The sequence below is a fragment of the Denticeps clupeoides genome, chromosome 5, assembly GCF_900700375.1.
Source record: "Denticeps clupeoides chromosome 5, fDenClu1.1, whole genome shotgun sequence".
Lineage (NCBI taxonomy): Eukaryota > Metazoa > Chordata > Actinopteri > Clupeiformes > Denticipitidae > Denticeps > Denticeps clupeoides.
Genome location: NC_041711.1, coordinates 12,958,562 through 12,981,602, shown reverse-complemented (window position 1 = coordinate 12,981,602; position 23,041 = coordinate 12,958,562). Strand labels below are relative to the sequence as shown.

The following is a 23,041-nucleotide window of genomic DNA, read 5'->3' as shown; positions in this document are numbered from 1 at the left end:
CTGGATATTCGTTCCTGTTCTAACATGCAGCAATGGTGCTACACGGGCATGTAAATGACAATTCATTGTAAGGCCAACTTTGACACCATACTATACTGCATACTCGTGTTAAACACTGGCCACAGTCAACACACTGCAGATTTGTGGCCTTTTGTCCTGACTGCCTAGTTTTCAAGGTGGTACGAGGAGCTGGGAAGCTAATGAGGAAAGAGCGCTTACCTGCCAAATTTAGCACAACCTCGCAAGTTGAGAGCTCTTTTTACGGCAGTGGCTCGGGCCAGGGAGCCCATTTAAAGATTTCTCATACCCCTGTTACGCTGCCTTGTAGATTATCACACCAACCATGTAATATGTCCCATATACATTCGTCCCAAAGCGAGGCATAACATGCCTGGGGGGCTGTGGTGGCCTAGCGGGTAATCAGAAGGTGGCCGTCCCCTGGGCGCTTTTCATGGCCGCCCGCTGCTCACCGAGGGTGATGATGGGTTAAAAAGCAGAGGACACGTTCGGTTGTGTCACTTCCCTTTCACACCAGCCCCTTCACCAGCCCCATCCTTATTATTCTGTGATGGAGCAAAAGCAGAGTGAAACCACCCCCCATTTCAGCAGCAGGACTTCGGGAAGTTGGATATCTGCAGCAGCCGCATGCGTCACGGGACGCGTGGACCGGAGGGTAAGCACCCCACTGCAGCAGAGACAGATATATATCGGGGCCCGGGCCAACCTGTTAGACGTTTTACAGAGACTCGAACCGACGTATCAACAGATCCCCTCCCGCTGCGTGGAGCCCCGTTAAGTGTTGCAGAAGTGCGACTGCAGCAGCCAATGAAAATGCCCCCCCCGGCCAAGCCAGCGCCGCATTCCACCCCAGGATCGCCACCCCACCTTTCAAAAAAAAAAAATGTGGGGGGGACACCACAGGTGACCTCCCCGCGACACCCCGAACGACAGATAGCAATTTCCATCGCGAAAAGTTGTGCGGAGCCGGTCATGCGGCGGTAACTTACTCGCACCCCCGCGCCCCACCTCGAACGCGACTGCGGGTCCGACGTCGTGCGCGCGGCGCCGGGGTGCTGGTGGGGGTCCGGGGGGGGTCGCTTACCACTTGGGTTCTTGTTTTTCTTAAGGCTCTTGCCACAAAGACACTGCAGCATATGCGATCCTTTGCTGACGACGCTCCGCAGAAAGCGCATCGATTCGGGCGAAGCGCGGTCCAGCAGCCTAGACAGCAGCCTCATGGAGACGCGCCGCGCCGCGCTGCGGTTGCATAACAGCCCGATCGGGTCGGTTCTGCCGGACCGGGCTGCCGCCTGCACCATAGAACACCACGATCTCGCCACGCTCCAGCCTGAAGGTTACGCGCTCATCCTCCCCGGGTGGTCGCCGGCCGGAAGGTACTCTTTGAATGGCATTTGTCGCACGGGGGGGTGGGTGTGTCGCCTGCGGGATGACGGCGGAACGCGTGTCGGTTCCCCGCTCCGTGGGAAGGGTGGATCTGCGGGAATCAGGGGACGGGTCGCGTTCCCGGCGCTGACGTCTTCATGCCCGCGCCGCGCGGGGTTTTCCGCAGTCTTCCCTCCAACTTAGTTGCGGCGAACGTCGGCGTCGTTCCCGGAAGGGTCGCGCGTCCGGTGGAGAGACGTCGAGGCAGAGCCGGACCCGTGCGCTGCGGGGGGGTCTGGGGACACGGCTTGCCGTTCCATTACGTAGACACGTGGCTCGCCGCGCCGTCACGAGTGGGGTGTCTTCAACGCCGGTGTGGATCGCGCGTCCGAGAATCCGACCGTGGGCGACGTGGGGTGTCGCCGCCTCACGACGCGCCCCCCGCGCTCATCTTTATCCCGCAACTTGAAAGACGGGGCGCCGTGGCGCCAGATGCTCCACGGAGCAACATCTGCATCCGCAGTCAGGAGCCCGTGGACGAAATCAACAAGTTCCCGTCCCCTGCGTCGTCACCGCATTACGCCAGAGATAGGAGGGTGGGGGGGTTGGGGGTGGCGACACCAGCCACCGACGCAGGCGTTTACAAGGTCCCACATGCCATGTCATTTTTTTTTTTAAAATCCACTGACGTTGCACCAACATCTTAGTTGGTGGGAGGCGATGTTCTCACCCACGGTAAAAGGAAGAATACCACACTCATCCTCAGGTGCAAAATCCGAGATTGTTGTTGGAGAGCCACCATAGCACAGAAGAGCTGATGGACGTGCAAGTTTCATCTAAATAAGCCCCCTTGCCTTCTTCTCAGGAAATAATGTCCCTTTTCTATCAGCATGCACTACATTTACATTCCTGCCATTTATCAGACGTCCTTATCCAGAGTGACTAGTTCCAGGGACGGTCCCCCTGGAGACACTCAAGTGTCTCGCTCAGGGACACAATGGTAGTAAGTGGGGTTTGAACCTGGGACTTTATGGTCTTCTGGTTCATAGATGGCTACTAACACCTCCACTAAAGACACACAGGATAAGTTTCAGCCTTTCTGGCTAAATAAATCATGTGTTTCTGCAGACTACAGATCAAATATTGAATAGACAGTCATTTACATGTGAGTAATTTCGAATTATTTTTAATAACATTTTGAAAAAAGGGTTTTTTAGGCCTTTTAGCTTCTGTAACAGTGCACCTTGGTAAGACGTAATGAATTCGTACATGTTTACATGGGTGTGAAAGGCAGGTGAGTGAGGGAGTAAGTGAGTGGTGTGAATGGCTGCACTGCTGCCACGCCAGCATTAGAGGGCATCACTGATCTGGCGCCTGCCCCTCTGAGAGTATCATCTCTCCAATTACTCTGACTGATGCCATTCCAAATCTCCTCCGCTGTTCCCATGAGCCCATCAGCTGTAACGCACAGACACTTTAACTACCGATGACAAAGTGCATCCCCGATTGAAATATTAATGAGGCTCTGAAATGCCACATGACGCTGCGAAGGTGATGTACTATTGTTTCATCACTCGCATTCTAATGCCTTAAAATGTCGAAACGTGGAGCCATTGATGTGTTAAGATGATAAGACATTTCATTTAGACACACTTTCATATTTATTCTGTTTAACACAGTCCCACATACAGTATTGGGCAAAGGCACCAATGCGAACCAGTTGAACCAAAACTTCTGTTAATCTAAACTGCAAGCAAGTCTGTTCATGCAATAACCCGCTCTGTCACACGTTGGTCACATATTAAAGGGCTTAATTTTAATAAAACAATAGTGTGCGGTGTGTAGAGAAAGAGGAGCTGTAATACAATACTGTTCTCATCTGTAAACTTTTGCTTGTCAGTCATTAGTTTACAGATCTGGGAGCGACCAACACCCAGTTCATGTACAGCGCATCTCTACACACCAACATGAACATTTTCACTTTCACGTTTTAATCCTTGTTTCACGTTTAAGTTGTGAGTTTTACACACTGTAAAAATACAATTGTGGAGGCTGCTTTAACCATCACCCTTGGTGAGCAGTGGGCAGCCATGACAGGAGCCCGGGGAGCAGTGTGTGGGGACGGTGCTTTGCTCAGTGGCACCTTGGGGGATCGAGAATCGAACCGGCAACCCTCTGACTACGGGTCTGGAAAATATACTTCCTTATATTAGTGAGTGAGCTAAATCTAAAATAATTGGGTAAATCATACACACATTACCAAATCTTTCAGTGTAAGAGCAGCTCCGTAAAAAACAGAATAATATTTACCCAATCTGAAAATATTCTGGACCACAATGTGCACATGCGTCATGCAGACCATGATGTGGGGCAGGATTTTTTTTTTGCATGGGGCTAATTTGCATGTGCCCGCCTACCGGGAATTTGCAGGCACGGTTTATGCATTATGTGTGACTGTTGGTGATGTGGGGACAGTAGCGTTCATTATTGCATTGTTAGCGTTGGTGAAGGGGAGGGGATGACCCGAAGGAGGAGGTTATTGTGGACACACACCACTAGTTTGGTTGATGGGTTGGTGTCTGTGTGCTGCTGGTTCAGTAAAGTTCGGGGATTGCTGTGATAAATTGGAGTACTCCTGTATGTCACACTATTATATGGCTGTAGCTGAAATATTCATAGTCTGCCTAAATTCCATCTCTTTGTGAGTTTGATAATGTTATTGATTAAAGATGTTGACATTAACAGCTGCATTTTAAAACTAGTTTTGGGGATAAGTCTAAAACTCCCGGAATAAGTTGAAGCTAAAAAATGTAACTGATTAGGTATTACTTAATTTATACAGTACAGTTTGGACACACCTTCTCATTCAGTGTGTTTTCTCACTGAAGGCATGAACACATGTGGAGTTATGTACTTAACAAAAAAAAGGTGAAATAACTGAAAACATGTTTTATATTCTAATTTCTTCAAAATAGCCGCCCTTTGCTCTGTTTACTGCTTTATACACTCTTGGCATTCTCTCGATGAGCTTCAAGAGGTCGTCACCTGAAATGGTTTTTCATGTCATAGGTGTGCCTTATCAGGGTTAATTAGTGTAATTTTTTGCTTTATTAATGGGGTTGGGACCATCGGTTGTGCAGAGGTCAGGTTACTACACAGCCTACAGCCCTATTGGACAACTGTTAAAATCCATATTTTTGCAAGGACCAATCAGCTAACTGAAGAAAAATGAGTGGCCGTCATTACTTTAAGAAATGAAGGTCAGTCAGTCTGGAAAATTGCAAAAACTTTGATTGTGTCCCCAAGCGGAGTCGCAAAAACCATCAAGCGCTACAACGAAACTGGCACACATGTGGACCGACCCAGGAAAGGAAGACCAAGAGTAACCTCTGCTTCTGAAGACAAGTTCATCCGAGTCACCAGCCTCAGAAATCACAAGTTATCAGCAGCTCATATCAGAGACCAGATAAATGCCAGACAGAGTTCTAGCAGCAGACCATCTCTAGAACAACTGTTAAGAGAAGACCGCATGAATCAGGCCTTCATGTTCAAATAGCTGGCAGGAAACCTACGCTGATGACACCTTGGTCTATTTGTCTTTCCCACCAGAAGATACCACTATTGCGACAAAAATCTCGGCTTGTCTTTCGGACATATCGGCATGGATGTCTGAGCGACACCTCCAACTGAACCTATCCAAAACTGAGATTCTGATCTTTCCAGGCAAAAACTCCCCTCAGCAAAATCTGTCAATTCATATTGGCTCGCTACTGTTAACACCCACGGCATCTGCAAAACGCCTTGGAGTTTGGATTGACGACAAACTGAGTCTGAACCATCAAGTTGCTGCGATCTCCAGATCCTGCAGGTTCACTTTCTAACATTCGCAAGATTAGGCCTTTTCTCTCACAACAGGCTATGCAGCTCCTCGTCCAGACAATGGTCATCTCCAAACTCGACTATTGTAACTCTCTCCTGGCTGGAGCCTCTGCAGTCACCATAAAACCCCTCCAGATGGTCCAAAATGTGGCAGCCCGTCTCATCTTCAATCACACAAAATACACCCATGTCACGCCTCTTCTCACCTCCCTCCACTGGCTCCCGGTAGCTGCTCGCATTGAGTTCAAATCCTTGATGCTGCCTACAGGGCTGTAAATGGAACTGCACCCTCCTACATCAATACAATACTACCTAGCTACACTCCTGCACGCTCTCTCAGATCGGCAAATGAAATGAGACTAAAAATTCCCTCTTCACGGGGTCTCTGATCCCAATCAACTCTGTTCTCCTTTGTTGTCCCTGGCTGGTGGAACTTGCCCTGCTCCATTCAACTAGCCGAGACTACTACCACTGTTAAGAAGCAATTGAAAACCCGCTTATTCAAAAAGTATTTCAGACGAATCTAACACTAACACTGCATAAAATTTAAATCTAGCACACACACTGCACAATATTTTAATTAATCTAGCACTTAACAATTCCCTAGCATGTTCTTTCCTGACAAGTTAGGCCTTAATAGGGCTCCTAGTTTTGCAACTCAAAATGTATAGAAACCGAATGAGAACTGCAGGTGTCTTCCTCTTGTAAGTCGCTTTGGATAAAAGCGTCTGCTAAGTAAAGTAAAGTAAAGTAAGGAAACCACTGCTAAGGAGAGGCAACAAACAGAAAGGATTTGTTTTGGCCAAGAAACACAAGGAGTGGACAGTGGTGGAGGGGCAGTGGTAGCCTAGCGGTTAAGGAAGCGGCCCCGTAATCAGAAGGTTGCCAGTTCGAATCCCGATCCGCCAAGGTGCCACTGAGGTGCCACTGAGCAAAGCACCGTCCCCACACACTGCTCCCCGGGCGCCTGTCATGGCTGCCCACTGCTCACTCAGGGTGATGGGTTAAATGCAGAGGACAAATTTCACTGTGTGCACTGTGTGCTGTGCTGCTGTGTATCACATGTGACAATCACTTCACTTTTTTTTTTTTTTTTTTTTTTTAAGACCAGTGGAAATCTGTGCTTTGGTCTGATGAGTCCAAATTTGAGAAATTGAAGGCACACTGAACCAGCATGGCTACCACAGCATCCTGCAGCGACATGCCATCCCATCAGGTTTGAATTTAGTTGGACGATCCTTTATTTTTCAATGGGACAATGACCCCAAACACACCTCCAGGCTATGTAAGGCTATTTGACCAGGAAGGAGAGTGATGGAGTGCTGCGGCAGATGACCTGGCCTCCACAGTCAACGGACCTGAACCCAATCGAGATGGTTTGGGGTGAGCTGGACCGCAGAGTGAACCATTTCAGGTGACGACCTCTAGAAGCTCATCGAGAGAATGCCAAGAGTGCAAAGCAGTAATCAGAGCAAAAGGTGGCTATTTTGAAGAAACTAGAATATAAAACATGTTTTCAGTTATATCACCTTTTTTTTGTTAAGTACATAACTCCACATGTGTTCATTCATAGATTTGATGCCTTCAGTGAGAATCTACCAATGTAAATGGTCATGAAAATTGAATGAGAAGGTGTGTCCAAACTTTTGGCCTGTACTATATGTATTTCTTAACATATATGTATACAATTGTTATGACATTGTTCGAATAATAACATTGTATAACATTGAGTATTTCTTAACGTTAAATGTAAGATACTATTTACTAATAAATAAATTAGCTAAACAAAACGTATGCAAATTGTTATCTCAAATGTATTGAGTATTGAGTAGTGCACTTTTAGATGTATTTAGGAAAATAGCTTGTGAAAAAAGCTAAATTCATTTAATTAGAAAGAGCCTAACTGTGATATGTATACCTCAGATAAGCCCAAAATGTGGTTCTCTCCTTCACAGTCATCACAGTCTAGGCCTTGTCAGAGTTGCACAAACCTTTATTCTTGCCTTATTCTCTGCTTTAAGGACCAATATGTGTTCACTTGTTGTATAAGTGTCCCACCGACTGCCGGCATTGGGACAACTTTATGGGTGTTTTTTTCACTTCACCTGTTTCCTAGCTGATTGGTGGAATATTCAGAGTACAGATAACAGATTTTTTACTCCATGAAGTAAACCAGTAATCCAGTACAGCCTTTCTGGCATTTCAACTCAAGTTACCCTTAGTCCTCCATACCCAACAGTACTCATTATAGTATTACAGTCTTTATGATCTTCTTTGTGTGCATTTTTTTCTGATCCTCACATGTTCCGTCAGTGTGTACGTCATTAGAAGTGCCCTTTTGTGTGGTGTATGGGACTCAGGTGTATACTTACCATTGGGCGGGTTTGTTGTCAGATGAGTCGGTGCTTCTGTTTCACATCGGTTCACACCGATGACTTCACCTTCATGACCCAGATGTATGATGAGACAAAGCGCTCTGCAGCCCCCCTTTACACTCGGACGTGTTTCTCAGCGACGCGCGTGATTCAAGGTTCTGAAAGCAGAGACCATCTACATGATGGCTGTACTTTTCATATTTGTGCAATTAATAAAATAATAGGATGAAACACTGACATCTGCTGGTCATATACTTCATAACTTGTACTTTTATATATCTTTTTGAGGAGTTATTTATCTAACAACTATCAACTGACTCCTAACAACTAACTCCCTGTCAGGGCAGATTAAATTCACAAAGATGTTCTCTGATTAGATAATTATGTCTATCTAGTTATGTAATCATGCATGTACACACACAATCCTTAAACTTTGGGATAAAATATAGTAAAAAAACTAATCTACCTCTTAGATGCAGGGCATATGAAGCACACAGTTTCAGTACTTGTCCAGAAACATGCGCACTCTGTCTTAACTTAGAGAGACGTGGAAGAAGTGGTGAGAAAACGGAACACCTGAAAGTTCAGACCAGGCCATCCTCATGTACACAGTCCCACATGCTTCTACTTCTAAAACCCACATCACAGGATTACTAAAACATGGTCTTGTTCCATTAATCATCACATGGGGTCACTGGTGGTTTAATGTATAACATTTCATACAGGTATGAAGCACAGTCACCAGTTCCTTTTCACTAGACTGTCTTTCAACGAGAATAAAGTGAAATTAAACACTGAAATGAAATCCCCTGAAAGTTTTTTTTATTATTTTGTTCCATGTTTTCCAGAGACTTTGCAAAACAGGATGATACGATTTTGGTGTGATCAGCACCTTGAGGCCTGGGTGGATACCGCTGCACCAGCTGTCCTTCAGAGACACAAAACCGAACTTCCTGATGGCTTATGAAGACCCCAGAGTGAGCTCCCCCTATGCAAGTTTTCTTTATTCTTTTTTTCAAGTCCATTTATGACATTAATCTAAAAATGTATCCTAGAAAAGCATTTCAAAATTAACTATATCAACAACAACAACATTTATTTCTTATATAGCCCAAAATCACGTACGTATGTCTCAATGGGCTACATGAACGTCACCCCGCAGTTCAGATATGATTTGCGCCCTCTACTGGCCCATCACCAGACAACAATCGAACTTTCCAGCATCAAAATGTTGGGTCAGTTTATTAAACCTTGGATCTGGACATAATTCTCAAACACAAACGTGTGTTCCTGAAGTGAGCAGAGCAATACATTTTTTTTTAGGTCTCAGCACAATTTCTCTCCACGTCCCGCTGTCCCCGAACACTAGCCACGCCCACCTAGCGCTGCCATCAAAGGGCCCGCACCTTTCATTCAAATAACTGTAAAATCGGCATAATTCCCCCCCAGCAAATGCATGCAAGAGCCCGGGCTCTGCAGATATTGAATAATCCATGTGCGGAACCCGAGCAGGGCAGCCGGCTATTCAGTTACACCTCCCTGGCCACACCCAGCCCCACCTGATGCTGGCGGGACAGCATCACGCGGGAGGGAGCAGATCGGAGTGGAGATGTCCTGCCTGCGGTCCTTCGTCGTGCCGGCGCTGCTGTGCGGCCTCGGCCGGGTCCTGCACGCCTATCCCGGCGGGGCCCCGGCGGGTGCGTGCGGGTCCATGGCGCCGCAGCACGGCGCCAACCCCCAGGCGTCCGCCTCCCCCTACGTCGTCGCGGCCAACGCGTCCACGTTCCGCCACGGGGAGAAGATCAAGGGTGAGACCCGGGCGCCTGTCGCGGTGCGGGCCGTGGGCGTGTTCGCGCCAGTCACCTCTGTCCTTTTCTTCAAGTGTACGTTACATCGACCGAGACGTACCGTGGAATCCTGCTGCAGGCGCGCAACCCCAACACGTCGGCCATCGTGGGAAGCTGGACGAGCCCCCCCGCCACGACCAAGGCCATCAGCGTAAATATCGGGTGCGTGGACGGAGCCGCGGGGCGCGCACCGTGTCACCGCTGCTCTCTGTGTCTCGTCCACAGTGCGACTCGGGAAAGGCCAACGCCGTGACCCACGGCTCGGCCGTGGACAGGAGGGCCGCGGACTTCGTGTACACTTGGCAGGCACCTTCTTCGGGAGCCCCGGACGTGGTGCAGTTCCAGTAAGTGTGAAAACTCGCATTCTGCACGACTGCGTGGAATATTTACAGCAAAAAAAACTTCATTCATCTGTCACACCTAATTTTTTAGCTTGGAAGTCATTCAAGCCAAACCTGCTGTAACCTGGTTTATTTGCATTACATCAACGCCAAACTATTTACTTTATTTTATTTTCTGATATTCTGAGATCAGAGGCGGTATTGGATGGTAGTAGCCTAGTGGGTAACACACTCGCCTATGAACCAGAAGACCCAGGTTCAAATCCCACTTACATTGTGTCCCTGAGCAAGACACTTAACCCTGAGTGTCTCCAGGGGGGGACTGTCCCTGTAACTACTGATTGTAAGTCGCTCTGGAGTAGGGCGTCTGATAAATGCTGTAAATATAAACAAATATTAGGTGTGACAGATTTATTCTTTTTTTTTGTTTCAAAGTTTAAACTGTCATCATAATGTCATCATGAATTTGTGAAAATGTTTTACCCATGTTTGATTGAGTTTCCATTTTTAAAACAGGGCAACGCTGGTGAAAACTGAGTACGTATTCTGGACCAGCATAAAATCTCCCATGCTGAAGCTAGGTACATAAACATGATGCCACATGCATAATGATCTGCTGTGTGCAAGTAAATTATTCATTTTTTATTTTTACAAATACTTTTTTTCCCCACCCAGATCCAACAGTGGTAGTTATAGACACGACAGGGACCGGTGAGCCGCTGTCCTGCTCTGTGTTCGTCATGGTGGCTGCAGCGTGTCTCGGCGTCGTCTGGCATGTTTGATCTGTCTTTCGTTAAAACTCCAAATTCTGCAGGCATATGTAATATTAGTGAAATGTCCAAAACAATTTTTTTGTAAAGACGTAGAAGAATGATCAACTCTTTGTAATGGCAGATTGTTTTTTTTTTCATTTTCTCTGAGCCAAAGTTCCCTCGTTTGGACTGTGAAGCAGCTCTAAGAGGGCTTTGTTCAATTTTCCTGTGTCATGAATAACTGTTTGAATATCATATGTATCACCATCAATGTCCTTTATAAAAATGTCATGAAATAAATTCCACACAGGCGTGTGAGCGTGGCACGTACACTTTCTGACTCAGCATCTTTTGTTTTGTTCGGCTCAAAAACAGCTGATAATGATCTGACCTGTTGCTACGCTGGCAACAATCCCCTTGTCACCGGTGTCACTTTACACTGAATTCCCAAATGGAACCTAGAGACACTCGAATTCATCCATTTAACACCAAAGGTCAATAAAGGCAGTTCCAAATATTTCTGTTCTGTTTCATCTGGCAATGCACATGGTGCCAATACACACAGCAAAGAACGTTAAACTATTTGTCAGAGGTACGGAAAAAGGTTTGGACCATGCATGTGTGCTGGAGTAATATGGTTACACTAGATTTATAAGTATATTTCTTTAAATATATGCTTTTTATTTTCTAAAGACTTTTATTTTGGTTACCTGTATTCTGGTGTGGGAATTATAATGACAATCCGGGTGTTTAATTAATTGTAGAATATTGAAATGTGTTAATGTTTCTGGTTATGTAAAATATGTTTCTGTATTTTTGTTTGTTCAGTTTATGGTTATTGTAAAAAGTTATGTGGGTTATAAAACTTTGATCACCCCCCTGCACTTGTTTGGATGCGGCCGTGAACTTGGGTTAGTTGGTTGGAGACCCATTTACATTTACAGCATTTATCAGACGCCCTTATCCAGAGCAATTTACAATCAGTAGTTACAGGGACAGTCCCCCCCTGGAGACACTCAGGGTTAAGTGTCTTGCTCAGGGACACAATGGTAGTAAGTCTTCTGGTTCATTGGCGAGTGTGTTACCACCCGGCTTAGTTCTCTTGGACACATGGCGTGAGTTGTGAGAGGTGTATGGGGTAGGTGTTCATTATAAATTATGTACATATTTGGAATATTTTTTATGTTCTTAATACTGTATATTGTAGAGAGAGATGTGCAGAAAGACGCAATATGTGAGGCCCTGCATCTAAGAGATATTCTGACTCGATCTTGTCTTTGTACAGGTATGCAGTAATATAAATTGTTAATACTTTGTTATTGTTCAGTTCTCTTGGACACATGGCATGAGTTGTGAGAGAGAGGTGCAGAAAGACGTGATGTGTGAGGCGATATTCTGACGCGATCTTGTCTTTGTACAGAATACACGTGGCACTGCAAATCTCTTCGGCTCGTCATTGGCGGTTCGAGAAACAAAATAAAAAAAAAATTACACAACACAGAAGAAGAACCCATACACCTGTCACAATTAAAAAATGGCGAAACTTCAGATACTGAATATTGGCTCTAGATCAAGGATATTAATAAATTATTATTTATTTTAGAGTTATTAAACAAAAAACAAATGATACTGCAGAAGCAGTTGGTGCCCAAAATGCTATACAATTATGACATTTTTGAATGTAGAAAACATTGTCATGCATGCTTTTAAGGAAAGTGTATTTTATATAAAAAAATCTATTGATTGTTTGATTAATAACTGGATTAATAACTGCTACTGTTCTGCGTCCTTCTGAAAGATCTGACCAGTGCGGTAAACCCGCCGCGCCGGCGTTGTCAAGAAAACTCGGCTTCCCGTCATGCGCCGCGCGGCGGCGCTGATTGGCTGATCCGCCTGAACGAGGGCGGCGCCGCGTCCGCCGTGAAAACGCGTGAAAACAGATGCCGGCGGGACGGGCCGCGGCGGTAAGTCTGCGCCGATTCCCGCGCTCGCTGGTAAACTCGGTGGGTGTCGCGTTGAACGCGACGCGGATCAAACAGCCGCTGCACGGGTGCAGATGTCCTGAATGTGTGCACGCGATCGATGTCCTCCATTCGGCAGGGAAGCAAATGGTGAGGCGACAACCTGCAAAAGCTCCATCTTCCTTTCGGAAGGAGGTCACAGATGTGTCCTGTTACTATGGTCCGAGTTATTTAAATATTAGTGGCAAAAAGATTCATGGGAGTTTTTGTTGTAAACGAGTATTGTGTGTCTGAAATGTCACATGTCTACCCAGCATCACAAGTTCTCTTCCAAACGTTTCTCAAATGTCAAGTGTGGTTCTTGTTGAATCCCAGGGATTTTATCCACGACGTTGTTTAGAATGGACAGAGGACGTTTTGGGAGAGTTCCTGGGGCCACTGACCTCGCCTTTACCAGTATAGTTCGAGATCAGTTCTGAATATTTTGTGTGAAGACCTACCGCATGACCGCTAAACTGTTTGCATCTGGCGATTTTGCAGCGGACCTATTGGCGGTGACATGGACGTGATCAGCCATTTGCAGTGCACCTTCTGCTTATTCCACTGCAAGACCAATGGCACCCTGCAGATTCACATGGGCACCCACCACCCACTGCACTGCGAGGAAATGCCCGTGGGCCGCCTGGGCAAGGCCATCTTCTACCAGCGCACCGCCAGGCTCTTCCACTGTCAGGTTTGCTTCTACACTGCCAGGACTTTTGCCAGGGTGTTTGACCACCTGGTGGCATCTCACTGCTTCACCGGGGGCAAGGCCTCGCGCGGGGATGCCGAGAGCGATGGCGACGTCAAAGAGGAGCTGAGTGACAGCGGTGACAGTAAGGACGGGTTGGAGGCAGAAAAGGTCAAAGGCCAGTCTACTGAGCCGGGGGAGGAAGTGAAAGGTCTGGAAGACCCTGGGCTTGATGGGAAAGGGAAGGAAGAAGCGCCTGAGGGTAGAGGCGCGCTGAAGCGAAAGCGCGGATCCGGGTCCGGCAGCGAGGAAGAAGAGGCGGACGAGGGCGAAGAAGAGGTGGCGCCGTCTGGCGGCGACACGCGGGGTGCTGCTGAGGTGGAAGAGGCCAAGGTGCTGGCCGAGTTCGTCGAGCGCCAGCGCGGCCGCTACTACTGCAAGCTCTGCCGATGGCGGACCAAGCTGAAGGGCATAATGCTGCACCATGTCAGCATGAAGCACGAGGTCCCCAAACCCCACAGCTGCCCCGAGTGCAGCAAGAACTTCCTGCTGAAGAGCATCATGCTCAGCCACGTTGCCCTTCAGCACAGGCGGGGTCTCTACCTCTGCCCGTACTGCAGCTTTAGGTCCAACGTCCTCCGAGGCCTCAGACGACATCTAAACCACTGCAGCTCTAAGCAGGAAGGTGAAGACGTGAAGCAGCAGGAGGCGTCGGGGGAGCCCAGAGCCGCTCAAATGTAGGGGGCCACAGGAAACTGGCCTCCACTCCACACCAGGAAATGTTCATGTCACGGACTGTCGTTGGGTCTTAGATTCCACACCCTGCCATTTACACACACTTCACTTCCAGTATTTCCACATGTCACCATGTGGCACGTGCGAGTTGCAAAAGCAAGGGTTACTCAACGGTTATGGTCATGCTGTCCGAATTACGAGAAAGTTACAGCTGACCTTGTGCCCTAACGGGGGTGCACACTCGGCATGTTGCTTTGGCGTGTGTATTAAAACATCTTACTTGGAATAACACACAGTTCCTCTGGAGATGTGTGACTAGATGAGTTTTATCGGCCTAAAGATGTGTTTAAAAATGAATGAGTGCTGAGACATAGAAGATTTAGTTGGATTGTGTTGTTTTTACCTCTTTTTCTTACCATGTTCCAGCAGAGCAGTTATTATAAATCCAGAAGTAAAAAGTGTATCCTGTGAGCTCAAAATAAACGCTTTAAGTTATGTCCATGAGGATGAAGGCCTCTTTGTGAATGGGTGAAATTGAGAACTGCTCTTTATCAGCTCTATATACTGGTAATAGGATATGAATAAATTATTAATTATTAAACGAATTCCAAACAACATTACAATGAACTCAAGCTATCGATACCAAAAAAGCGGCAATTGAAAAATGGAAAAAGCACATTCTTCACTATGTTTTCTGTCATTCATGTGTTTAAAGAAATGTGTTTTGGTCAAAATATGGCACTTTTAAAAGCAGAAGGCCTTTCATTTCATAAAGGTTCCATTGCTTTTTAAAAAAAAATGTTATGGGTCTTAGTGGTCTCCTAATTCTGTATCTGATGTCTGTTTCTGAAATTCTGACTTGGTGCTGAATTACAGCCACTTTTAGCCAGTTCCACAATGGGACCTCCTCAGGAAGCGCCGTTTCGGTGTGTGTTACTTTAAATGCTAATGAGGAATAGAGCGGCCTTTTAAAAATGATGTCATCAACACCATTCACCAACTACAGTGCTTGGCACAGACAGGAAGTTCTGTCGGCATTTTCCCAGTGAATTAGTCCACTGGTTCTTCAGCATCTTGTGTGACTGGATGTAAAAATGAGCACAAATGTATTTTTTTGTTTAGTTCAATTACCGAACAACTGCAATCCTTGACATGTTTGGAAGCAATGATGGTCGATTTTTTTAGGGGAGGGGTGGGTAATTCTCTTGCCTGGCAAAATCTTTCCCCTTATGACAACATAAGGTGAGAAATTCCAGATCCGCCTGATCTGTCACTCTCTGAACGGCGAACCAGAATGACAAAAAGCCTATTTATACATATCTAGTCACTGCAGGACCATAGACAGCCTAGGGGAACTCGTATTAATGTTAAATAATCTCACAAAGTGGAATTTTCCTGTCATGGGACCTTTTTAAGGCTGAAACTACACATTGCTCAGTCTGTCTGTCTGTGGTAACCTGCACACTGCAAGTATCTGGACGGTACGGAGGAGGAATATTCTCTTACGAATCCCAAAAAAGTAAACCATGCGTTGATTTGTTAGTTCCTCGTCAGAGCAGAGAAAATGAGGAACTCGCTGAACATTAGTTACAGTGGCAGCAGGTTAGCTTCCCCCTTTTACCCCCCGTCATAACTATCACTGTGCGCATGAGCGTCGCTCTGAGGTTTTCTTTCATTCCGGCCTAATTCAATTTGAAAGCACATTCTAAATTAATTCATATAATTAAAACAAAATAAAAAGCAGAGCGCACTTCCCAAACCATGGACATTATTTTGCACCGAACAAATGGTGCATGATGGTACAAGGTACCTTATTTTCCTGTATTGCAGAAAACGTTTCACGTTTCTCTTTTTATTTATTTTCACACGTTTCAGCTTTTCATTTTTTTGCCATCACTTTCCATCTGAGGTTTGCGTTTCCTGATTGCTGGGGAGATTGACCGTTGTAAAGTGGGCGGAGACTGAAAACTCACTAACTGAGGCTTTCTGAGATAGTATGAGATTGAGTCTCAGGCGCAGCACCAGACTTCGTATAGGCAACATTTTCCATTTCATACACTTTAAAGTTAACAAATACCACATTCAAGGGGGCTCTTGGTTCATGTCATTTGTGAAATGGTGAGTAAAATTCATTTTCTATTTTAATTTTCACACCCTTTTCAATCCCCAATGAAAATCCAGTTTAATCAATGTCCAAAACAAACATGTGTTTATATTGTCTCAGAGAAGGCAATGTATTTTGTACAATTAAAGTAAATGTTGTTGCCCATGTGACGTGCTGCTTTACACAAAATCAAACACAATCTGCACATGTGTCTGGATCAGGTTTTCTAAAGCATGTAAAGTGTGTTGAAATGTTGAACCTCTACATTTGATAGTGGCATGGTGGAAGCAGGAATTCCCCTGCGGCGCAGTATATGTCTCTAGGTTATGGAGTGATAGTGATCTCTGCATGTTTCACTTTCTTTATGTAGACCAGATGTGTGCTTGTGAAAACCATCTGGTGATATTTGGATTTTTGTTTTTACAGTATGGGCTGTAGCTACAGACATCATTGTTCCAGCAGTGACTCTTGACACAGCCTAGCTATCACACTTTCTATAGAACTGTTGAAACATGTAGGGTATATAAAATAATGTTTAAATGAAGATTAAATTGCTTTTTAAGAGTGAAAGATTGGAATATATTGGAATATATTGGAATATATTATTGATTGGAATATAATTTTAGTGTACATATTAAATCTGTTGGTCTGCAGTGTGGAATAAAACCAACACTGTAGGTTGCACAAATTGATTGTTCATCACCTTGATTGTACATTACAACCAGGCTTCACCTGGTCAAGCCTTTAGTCTTTTCACATGGGCTCAGCAAGTGAGGTTTCTTATTATATAATAAGTAGGGATGCCGTTAGTGACCACTTCACGCTGATTAATAACATTAAAGTTACCTTTTTTTTTTTTTTTCTAAAAAAATCCAGTCAAAATAATGTCACGTTTACATCTGAGTCAAACAGATTGTTCCTTGTCACAGAAGAGAATTCAATTTAGTAAATCTTACAATCATAGCATTCTGCAGGTCTAAAGCAACGATTTTTTTTTAAACTTTAACATATTTATACAATTATTTCTGTTCTATATCTTGTGTTATGCTTTATTTTAATATATGTGTGTTTTTGTAAAAGTTATTATTATTCTTTTGTTCAGAAACTCTCTGGCTTTCCAAACCTCTGAAGGGACCAGCAGCCACAGATCCGTGGCTTTATCAGTGCTGGCGAAAAAAACACCACTCAACCACAATGAACATGACCCTCAACCAGCCCTTGGATAACGCAACTCTGGAGGGTTTAGTCAGTCCCCTTACGACCACAGCGCTGCCAATCCTGTACCTGCTGGTGTTTGTGGTCAGCGTCCCCTGCAACCTGCTCTCGGTCATTCTTCTCGGCTTTTACACCAAGCGCAAAACATCTACAGTCATCTTTGCCATAAACCTCTCCATCGCTGACCTTCTCTACAGCGCCTTTCTACCTTTCCAGGTATGTCTGAGGCAGGAGAAATGACTTCACGCCTTAGTATTACTGTCCCAAAACTCACAAATCCAGCCTTCTGTCCACAAAATGAACAAATTGCTTTTCATTTCTACAAAATACAGTGATTACTTGCTATACAAAATGTGATGTGGTTTTATCTTTCTGCCTTTTTGCAAACAAAATGCAGGAGGTTGATTTTACCAATATGTAGGTCATTTTGTGGCACAGAAAGAGTCACATACACAACCCCCTGCCCTTAAAACTGTAATGTTAATGTGGAACTGTGATGAGCACAGTGATTTAAAATCGGCACATTAAATGGAGCAGAAGAACAAACACAGAGGTGTTCAACGAGATAGAACTCCCAATGGGTCCCAGGGGACATTTGTCTGGTCCTTGGGAGTCGCAGTTGTGCAGCAAGTGGTGCTGTAAATAGCTGTGTGGTGACAGGAGAGTGACAGCAGTCCCGCATGAATGTTCCCTAGAGGCTTTGCAACAGCAAACAACAAAATAATTTCTAAAAAGGTTTTGACTTCCTAGCACTCTAAAACCACTTTGGTGCACCTTTGTTGTCCTACGAAGTCAGGGTCATAACAGGCACTACCCAGCCTGCATTATACACTGCTCAAAAAAATAAAACAACACAATGTAAGTCCAAGTCGATCACACTTCTGTGAAATCAAGCTGTCCACGTAGGAAGCAACACTGACAGCATTTCGCATGCTGTCGTGCAAATGGAATAGACAACAGGTGGAAATTGTAGACATCCCCAATAAAGGCGAGGTTCTGCAGGTGCTGACTACAGACCACGTTTTCCATTTGCCAGAGAGCACCTAGGTTGGCAAATTTGCCACTGGCTTTGATAAGAACAACGGGTTAAATGGTTGAATTTTGGCTTTAGTAGAAGTCTGTCTCGAACCTCCAATATTGGATGTTTCTGTGGATGATGAGGTCTTGTAGGCTCTCCACATGAAAACAGGATCACTGCACGTTTTTTCAAATCTGCATTTAGATGTCTATTTGCATTGTTCTGAAGTGGAACTGAAAGGCTTACAGGACATGTACTCTACAGAATTTCACAAGAGAAGAACATAATCAACAGACCATTGATCAAGATTATTCTGATAACAAATGTCTCCCATAGCATGGAAAGTGCGGACAGTGGGGCAGTGGTGGCCTAGCAGTTAAGGAAGCGGTCCTGTAATCAGAAGGTTGCAGGTTCGATTCCCGATCCGCCAAGGTGCCACTGAGGTGCCACTGAGCAAAGCACCGTCTCCACACACTGCTCCCCGGGCGCCTGTCATGGCTGCCCACTGCTCACTCAGGGTGATGGGTTAAATGCAGAGGACAAATTTCACTGTGTGCATTGTGTGCTGTGCTGCTGTGTATCACATGTGACAATCACTTCACTTTGTACTTTGTACACCCCAACCACAGGAAAACACACATATACACACACACACACACACACTGCAGCAATTTTGCATCTGCACCCTTGCATTACAGTGACAGTTGTGCTCCCCTCTGGCAGGTGTCCTATCATTTCTCTGGGAACGACTGGCACTTCGGACCGGGGCTCTGCGGCATCTCCACCGTGGCGTTCTACTGTAACATGCAGTGCTCCATCCTCCTCACATGCGCCATTGCTCTGGAGCGCTACTTCGGGGTGGTGCATGCCGTGAGAAGCAGACACTGGCACAGCCCAACCAAGGCACTGCTGGTCTGCCTGCTGATATGGACACTGGTGCTCATCGTGCAGACCCCGATGATGTGCCGTGACCTCACCATACACGTGGACCAGCTCAGCATCACCACCTGCTTTGACGTGATCCCCAGAAACCTATTCGGAGGCCGAAATTTGACATACTTCTACTTTGCTGCCCTGCTTCTCCTCTTCTACGCCACCCCATTGGCCATTTTCCTGTGGTGCTACTGTGCCGTGTCGCGGGGGCTCAGGCAGTCGCTAGAGGACGCTGGAGACCGTCTCTCACGGAAGCACACCCTGCTCATGGTCCGGGTTGCCATGCTGTGCTTCGTCATGTGCTACCTACCCAACGTGATCTTGCAGGCTTTGCACATGGTGTACCGCATGCGGGGCAAAAGTCTGTACACCTACTACAAGTTCTCGCTGGGCATCAACAGTCTGAACTGCTGCTTTGACCCCTTCGTCTACTACCTGGCCTCGCGGGATTTCAGACAGACAGTCTGGAAGGTGCTCCGCCCGTCGCAGTGCTGTGCGACTGGCGAGACGGAGGAGCCTTATTCTTCCAACCAATCAGAGCGGGCCTGCATGGCACACGTGATGCACCACAACAGTGACTGACCGGCCCTACTCTAGGCCACACAGTCATACAATGTGTTATAAGCTGAATATGTTGCTAAGCAACAGAGGTTGGTAATATTCAGGTTTATTATGTTCTTTTACAAGACAATTTGTGGAAATTTTTTATTTTCGTTGTTCTTTGGAGGAACATGTGTTTGATTCATGGTCCTGCCTCTAACAGCACATCACTTTGGCAATCCTATTCATTTGTCATGCCAATGGTGAGGCTGGTAAATTATTTCTCAGGGACTGTGACAAACTGAGGAATTTTGACATCATTTTGAATATTGTCAGTGTTGTAATACAATCTTAACACATTTTTTTTGCATTAACATTATTTATAACAACCAACGGCTATTTTTATAACGATTTGAAGTTTACATTTATATCATTTAACATGACATTAACTATGTAATTTCTTTTATTGATATTAGGTAAGCAATTCATCCATAGTCATCTGAAAAATATATTGATTCTGCTGTGAAATGCTCAGCTGAAACTTAGATTTGATTTATAAATTACATTTCATATTGCACTGTCGTTTTTAGGGTTTTGCCCTATAATTGAGAAATTGAGAAAACGCGGCTGAGGTTTTCCCTCAGAAAAAAGAAATTGTGAAATCAGAGGTTGATTGCCTAGAACAGTATGTACTGTTTTTTTTTTTGTTGTTGCAGCTTTTACTTCTCTCTTGACCTGCTGTGGGGGCTTTCTGTGAGCTTTGCTAACTCCAACTCCTCTTAAATGACTTGTTTTTATGTTTATGATTTATTAAGGTGGCAATTTTATACTCTGAGAACATTGAATACGAGTCAGACCCTGATGCAAACAGGATCTTCACAGGAAGAACTTTGCAATCTTGCACAACACAAAACTTAGCAGTGGACAGATGGCCTGTTTATGCAACATGTTGCTGAAAGGGATATTCCAGGTTTTGTCAACCCAGACACACCTTATTTCATAGAAAACACAGACTCAAAACATGCTTACAGCAGAATCTAAAAAACCTGCTTCTCCTAACAAAATTTACAGCCAACGCTTTATGAAGAATGTAATTATCTCATGTTCTCAATATTCTAACACTTGTAATAATAAATGAAATAAACATTGAACTTTTTTTGTATATATTTTTACATAACATCTCCATAGTTTTCCTTATTTAATTAAATATAGCATTTGCTAGATATAGGTTGACTGGGTTTCCGGACTTCAGATATAACACATAAAACAAGTGAATGCTCAGGGTCAGTACATAAATATACAGAATATACAGTCTTGCACACACTTGCCATTCTCTCGATAAGGCACACATTTCAGGTGACGACCTCTTGAAGCTCATCGAGAGAATGCCAAGAGTGTGCAAAGCAGTAAACAGAGCAAAGGGCGGCTATTTTGAAGAAACTAGAATATAAAACATGTTTTGAAGAAACTAGAATATAAAACATGTTTTCAGTTATTTCACCTTGTTGTTAAGTACATAACTCCACATGTGTTCATTCATAGTTTTGATGCCTTCAGTGAGAATCTACCAATGAAAATGGTCATGGAAATAAAGAAAACACATTGAATGAGAAGTTGTGTCCAAACATTTGGCCTGAACTGTATATATGAATGTTATATAGTGCAAAGGAGATATGTGCAAACATATGTGCTACATAATTTTTTTTTATATTACAGTAATTTGCTAAAACCACTCATTTTAAAGTATTTTTTCCCTCATTAATGTAAACACAGCACCCCATATTGACAGAAAAACACAGAATTGTTGACATTTTGCAGATTTATTATCAAAGAAACTGATCATCATTATTTTCAAACATGGTCCACGGGTATGCTCCGCCCCTCACCTTTTTAGTAGATCCTTAAATGATAAATTCAGGTGAATTTTCTAAAAATAAATAAACACATTCAGACATGAGATGAAAAAACCCAGTATAAGCCTTTATTTCTTGTAGCATCTTTGCGCAGAGCACAAGAGTTCTTGGGCCTGGTAGGCATCTTCATTAATCCATTCCTGCTTTTAACTAGTCAATTGTCTGCCCACTTATTGAAAACAGAGCAGAAATCGGAAGATGCCACTGAGTAATGGCTGAGTTTCATGGCTGCCCACTGCTCACTAAGGGTGATGGCTAAAAGCAGAGGACACATTTTATGGCTAAATTATTTCATTAGTATACTTTATGCGCAGTCATCTCATGTACCTTTACAGCCAATCAATGATTGATGTGATGCAGTGATGAGTTGCCGTTATGAAAAAACACAAAGCTGAAGCATACACAACATTTGTAAAATGTGCCACAAGGTAGCAGTAAATACCACAGGATGTAATTTGTAGATTAGTTTGAAGAGATGTGATTGTCATCCATTGTGTTTTAATACTCCAGCATTAAAAGGGGCTTGAAAGCAAGAACAGTGGAGCAGTGGACATGCAACCTCTGGACCACGATGTGTCTGTTGTGCAATGGAGCACAGAAGCTTCATATTCGCTTGTGCAGAAAAAAAGGTTTAATTCTTCAAAGCTTTCCTCAAAGTTGAACATGTTTGACACCTGCTGGTCAGAACTATGAATTGCAGTTTGTACCTTCTTCTAAGAGTAGGCAGTGCAGATTCTGGTAACATTTCTTTACAATTGTTCTTTTCGAATCCAGCAGAAGTGCTCATGTGAAGCACTATTGTCCTGTAGTTCAGGATTGTTATTTATTGATGGCCACTTGATTAGATAATACAGAATGAGGAAATAGTGTGTGAGAGAACTGTCAGTCATCATGTTAATCACATTTGGAACACTTTTTATAGAAGCTTGATTAAAGACAGAAATAATTACACACCAACAAAAAGGGAAGTTAGTTTTACTTCCTTCATATAAAGTTAGCCATTCTTCTATTTATTCTTTCTATTTCTTCTTTCTATTTATTTACGTGTCAGTTAGTAAACGATCATTTTGTGACCATCAAGTATAAATCCTAACATTATTATTAAACAGACAGCATGTACTGCTCTTTGAAGTTTTGCTTCTCTGCCCTGTCAAAGCAGACTGCTTGCTTCCCCACCAGAAAAATCTCTAGGCGCATGCATGCTTTGTACTGGAATTACAGCTTAAGTAAAAGTCCACCTGATTTCAGAGACATCAATTGTAAATGGAGGGGGACGGCAAGGATACATTTATACTAATAATCATGGATGCACACA

General features: G+C 44.5%; 4 protein-coding genes across 8 annotated transcripts in view; 3 read left to right on the top strand and 1 right to left on the bottom strand.

Annotated features, from left to right (window-relative positions):
• Positions 1 to 1,946, bottom strand: part of LOC114790224 (fibroblast growth factor 14-like) — a 44,806-nt gene extending 42,860 nt beyond the window's left edge. The window contains exon 1 of one of the 2 annotated variants that reach the window (XM_028980086.1): positions 1,103 to 1,946. In XM_028980086.1, the coding sequence (XP_028835919.1) occupies positions 1,103 to 1,319 (217 nt within the window). In that variant the 5' untranslated portion in view covers positions 1,320 to 1,946. Of the gene's footprint in view, positions 1 to 1,007 lie in introns of both variants that reach the window. The other variant, XM_028980089.1, reaches the window with a different exon arrangement.
• LOC114790223 (putative defense protein 3) lies at positions 573 to 10,907 on the top strand. Of its 4 annotated transcripts, none has more exons than XM_028980084.1 (5): positions 573 to 673; positions 8,486 to 8,872; positions 8,961 to 9,828; positions 10,342 to 10,406; positions 10,501 to 10,907. In XM_028980084.1, the coding sequence occupies exons 3-5, from the start codon at positions 9,131 to 9,133 to the stop codon at positions 10,605 to 10,607; spliced, it is 870 nt and encodes a 289-aa protein (XP_028835917.1). In that variant the 5' UTR covers positions 573 to 673; positions 8,486 to 8,872; positions 8,961 to 9,130; the 3' UTR covers positions 10,608 to 10,907. The 4 variants fall into 4 exon arrangements, with proteins under 4 accessions (XP_028835917.1, XP_028835915.1, XP_028835916.1 ...); XM_028980085.1 differs by lacking the exons at positions 573 to 673; positions 8,486 to 8,872 and having other exon boundaries at positions 9,116 to 9,445; positions 9,520 to 9,635; positions 9,710 to 9,828; XM_028980082.1 differs by having other exon boundaries at positions 8,486 to 9,828.
• A 1,598-nt stretch (positions 10,908 to 12,505) lies between these two features.
• On the top strand, positions 12,506 to 14,680 carry LOC114791354 (chromosome alignment-maintaining phosphoprotein 1-like). The gene is made up of 2 exons (XM_028982144.1): positions 12,506 to 12,688; positions 13,079 to 14,680. Exons 1-2 carry the CDS (start codon positions 12,660 to 12,662, stop codon positions 14,007 to 14,009), a joined length of 960 nt encoding a protein of 319 aa, XP_028837977.1. The 5' UTR covers positions 12,506 to 12,659; the 3' UTR covers positions 14,010 to 14,680.
• Positions 14,681 to 15,950: 1,270 nt separating this feature from the next.
• LOC114791353 (P2Y purinoceptor 8-like) lies at positions 15,951 to 20,985 on the top strand. Its single transcript, XM_028982143.1, has 3 exons — positions 15,951 to 16,121; positions 17,210 to 17,538; positions 19,064 to 20,985. Exons 2-3 carry the CDS (start codon positions 17,302 to 17,304, stop codon positions 19,853 to 19,855), a joined length of 1,029 nt encoding a protein of 342 aa, XP_028837976.1. The 5' UTR covers positions 15,951 to 16,121; positions 17,210 to 17,301; the 3' UTR covers positions 19,856 to 20,985.
• The last annotated feature ends 2,056 nt before the right edge of the window (positions 20,986 to 23,041 follow it).

Excerpts from the sequence above, each read along its gene's own strand:
- LOC114791353 (XM_028982143.1), top strand. The coding sequence starts at position 17,302 with ATGAACATGACCCTCAACCAGCCCTTGGATAACGCAACTCTGGAGGGT. Across the intron at positions 17,539-19,063 it reads GCGCCTTTCTACCTTTCCAG|GTGTCCTATCATTTCTCTGG; the intron begins GTATGTCTGAGG and ends CCCCTCTGGCAG.
- LOC114791354 (XM_028982144.1), top strand. The coding sequence starts at position 12,660 with ATGTCCTCCATTCGGCAGGGAAGCAAATG. Across the intron at positions 12,689-13,078 it reads ATTCGGCAGGGAAGCAAATG|CGGACCTATTGGCGGTGACA; the intron begins GTGAGGCGACAA and ends GCGATTTTGCAG.
- LOC114790223 (XM_028980084.1), top strand. The coding sequence starts at position 9,131 with ATGTGCGGAACCCGAGCAGGGCAGCCGGCTATTCAGTTACACCTCCCT. Across the intron at positions 9,829-10,341 it reads CCGGACGTGGTGCAGTTCCA|GGCAACGCTGGTGAAAACTG; the intron begins GTAAGTGTGAAA and ends TTTTTAAAACAG. Across the intron at positions 10,407-10,500 it reads ATCTCCCATGCTGAAGCTAG|ATCCAACAGTGGTAGTTATA; the intron begins GTACATAAACAT and ends TTCCCCACCCAG.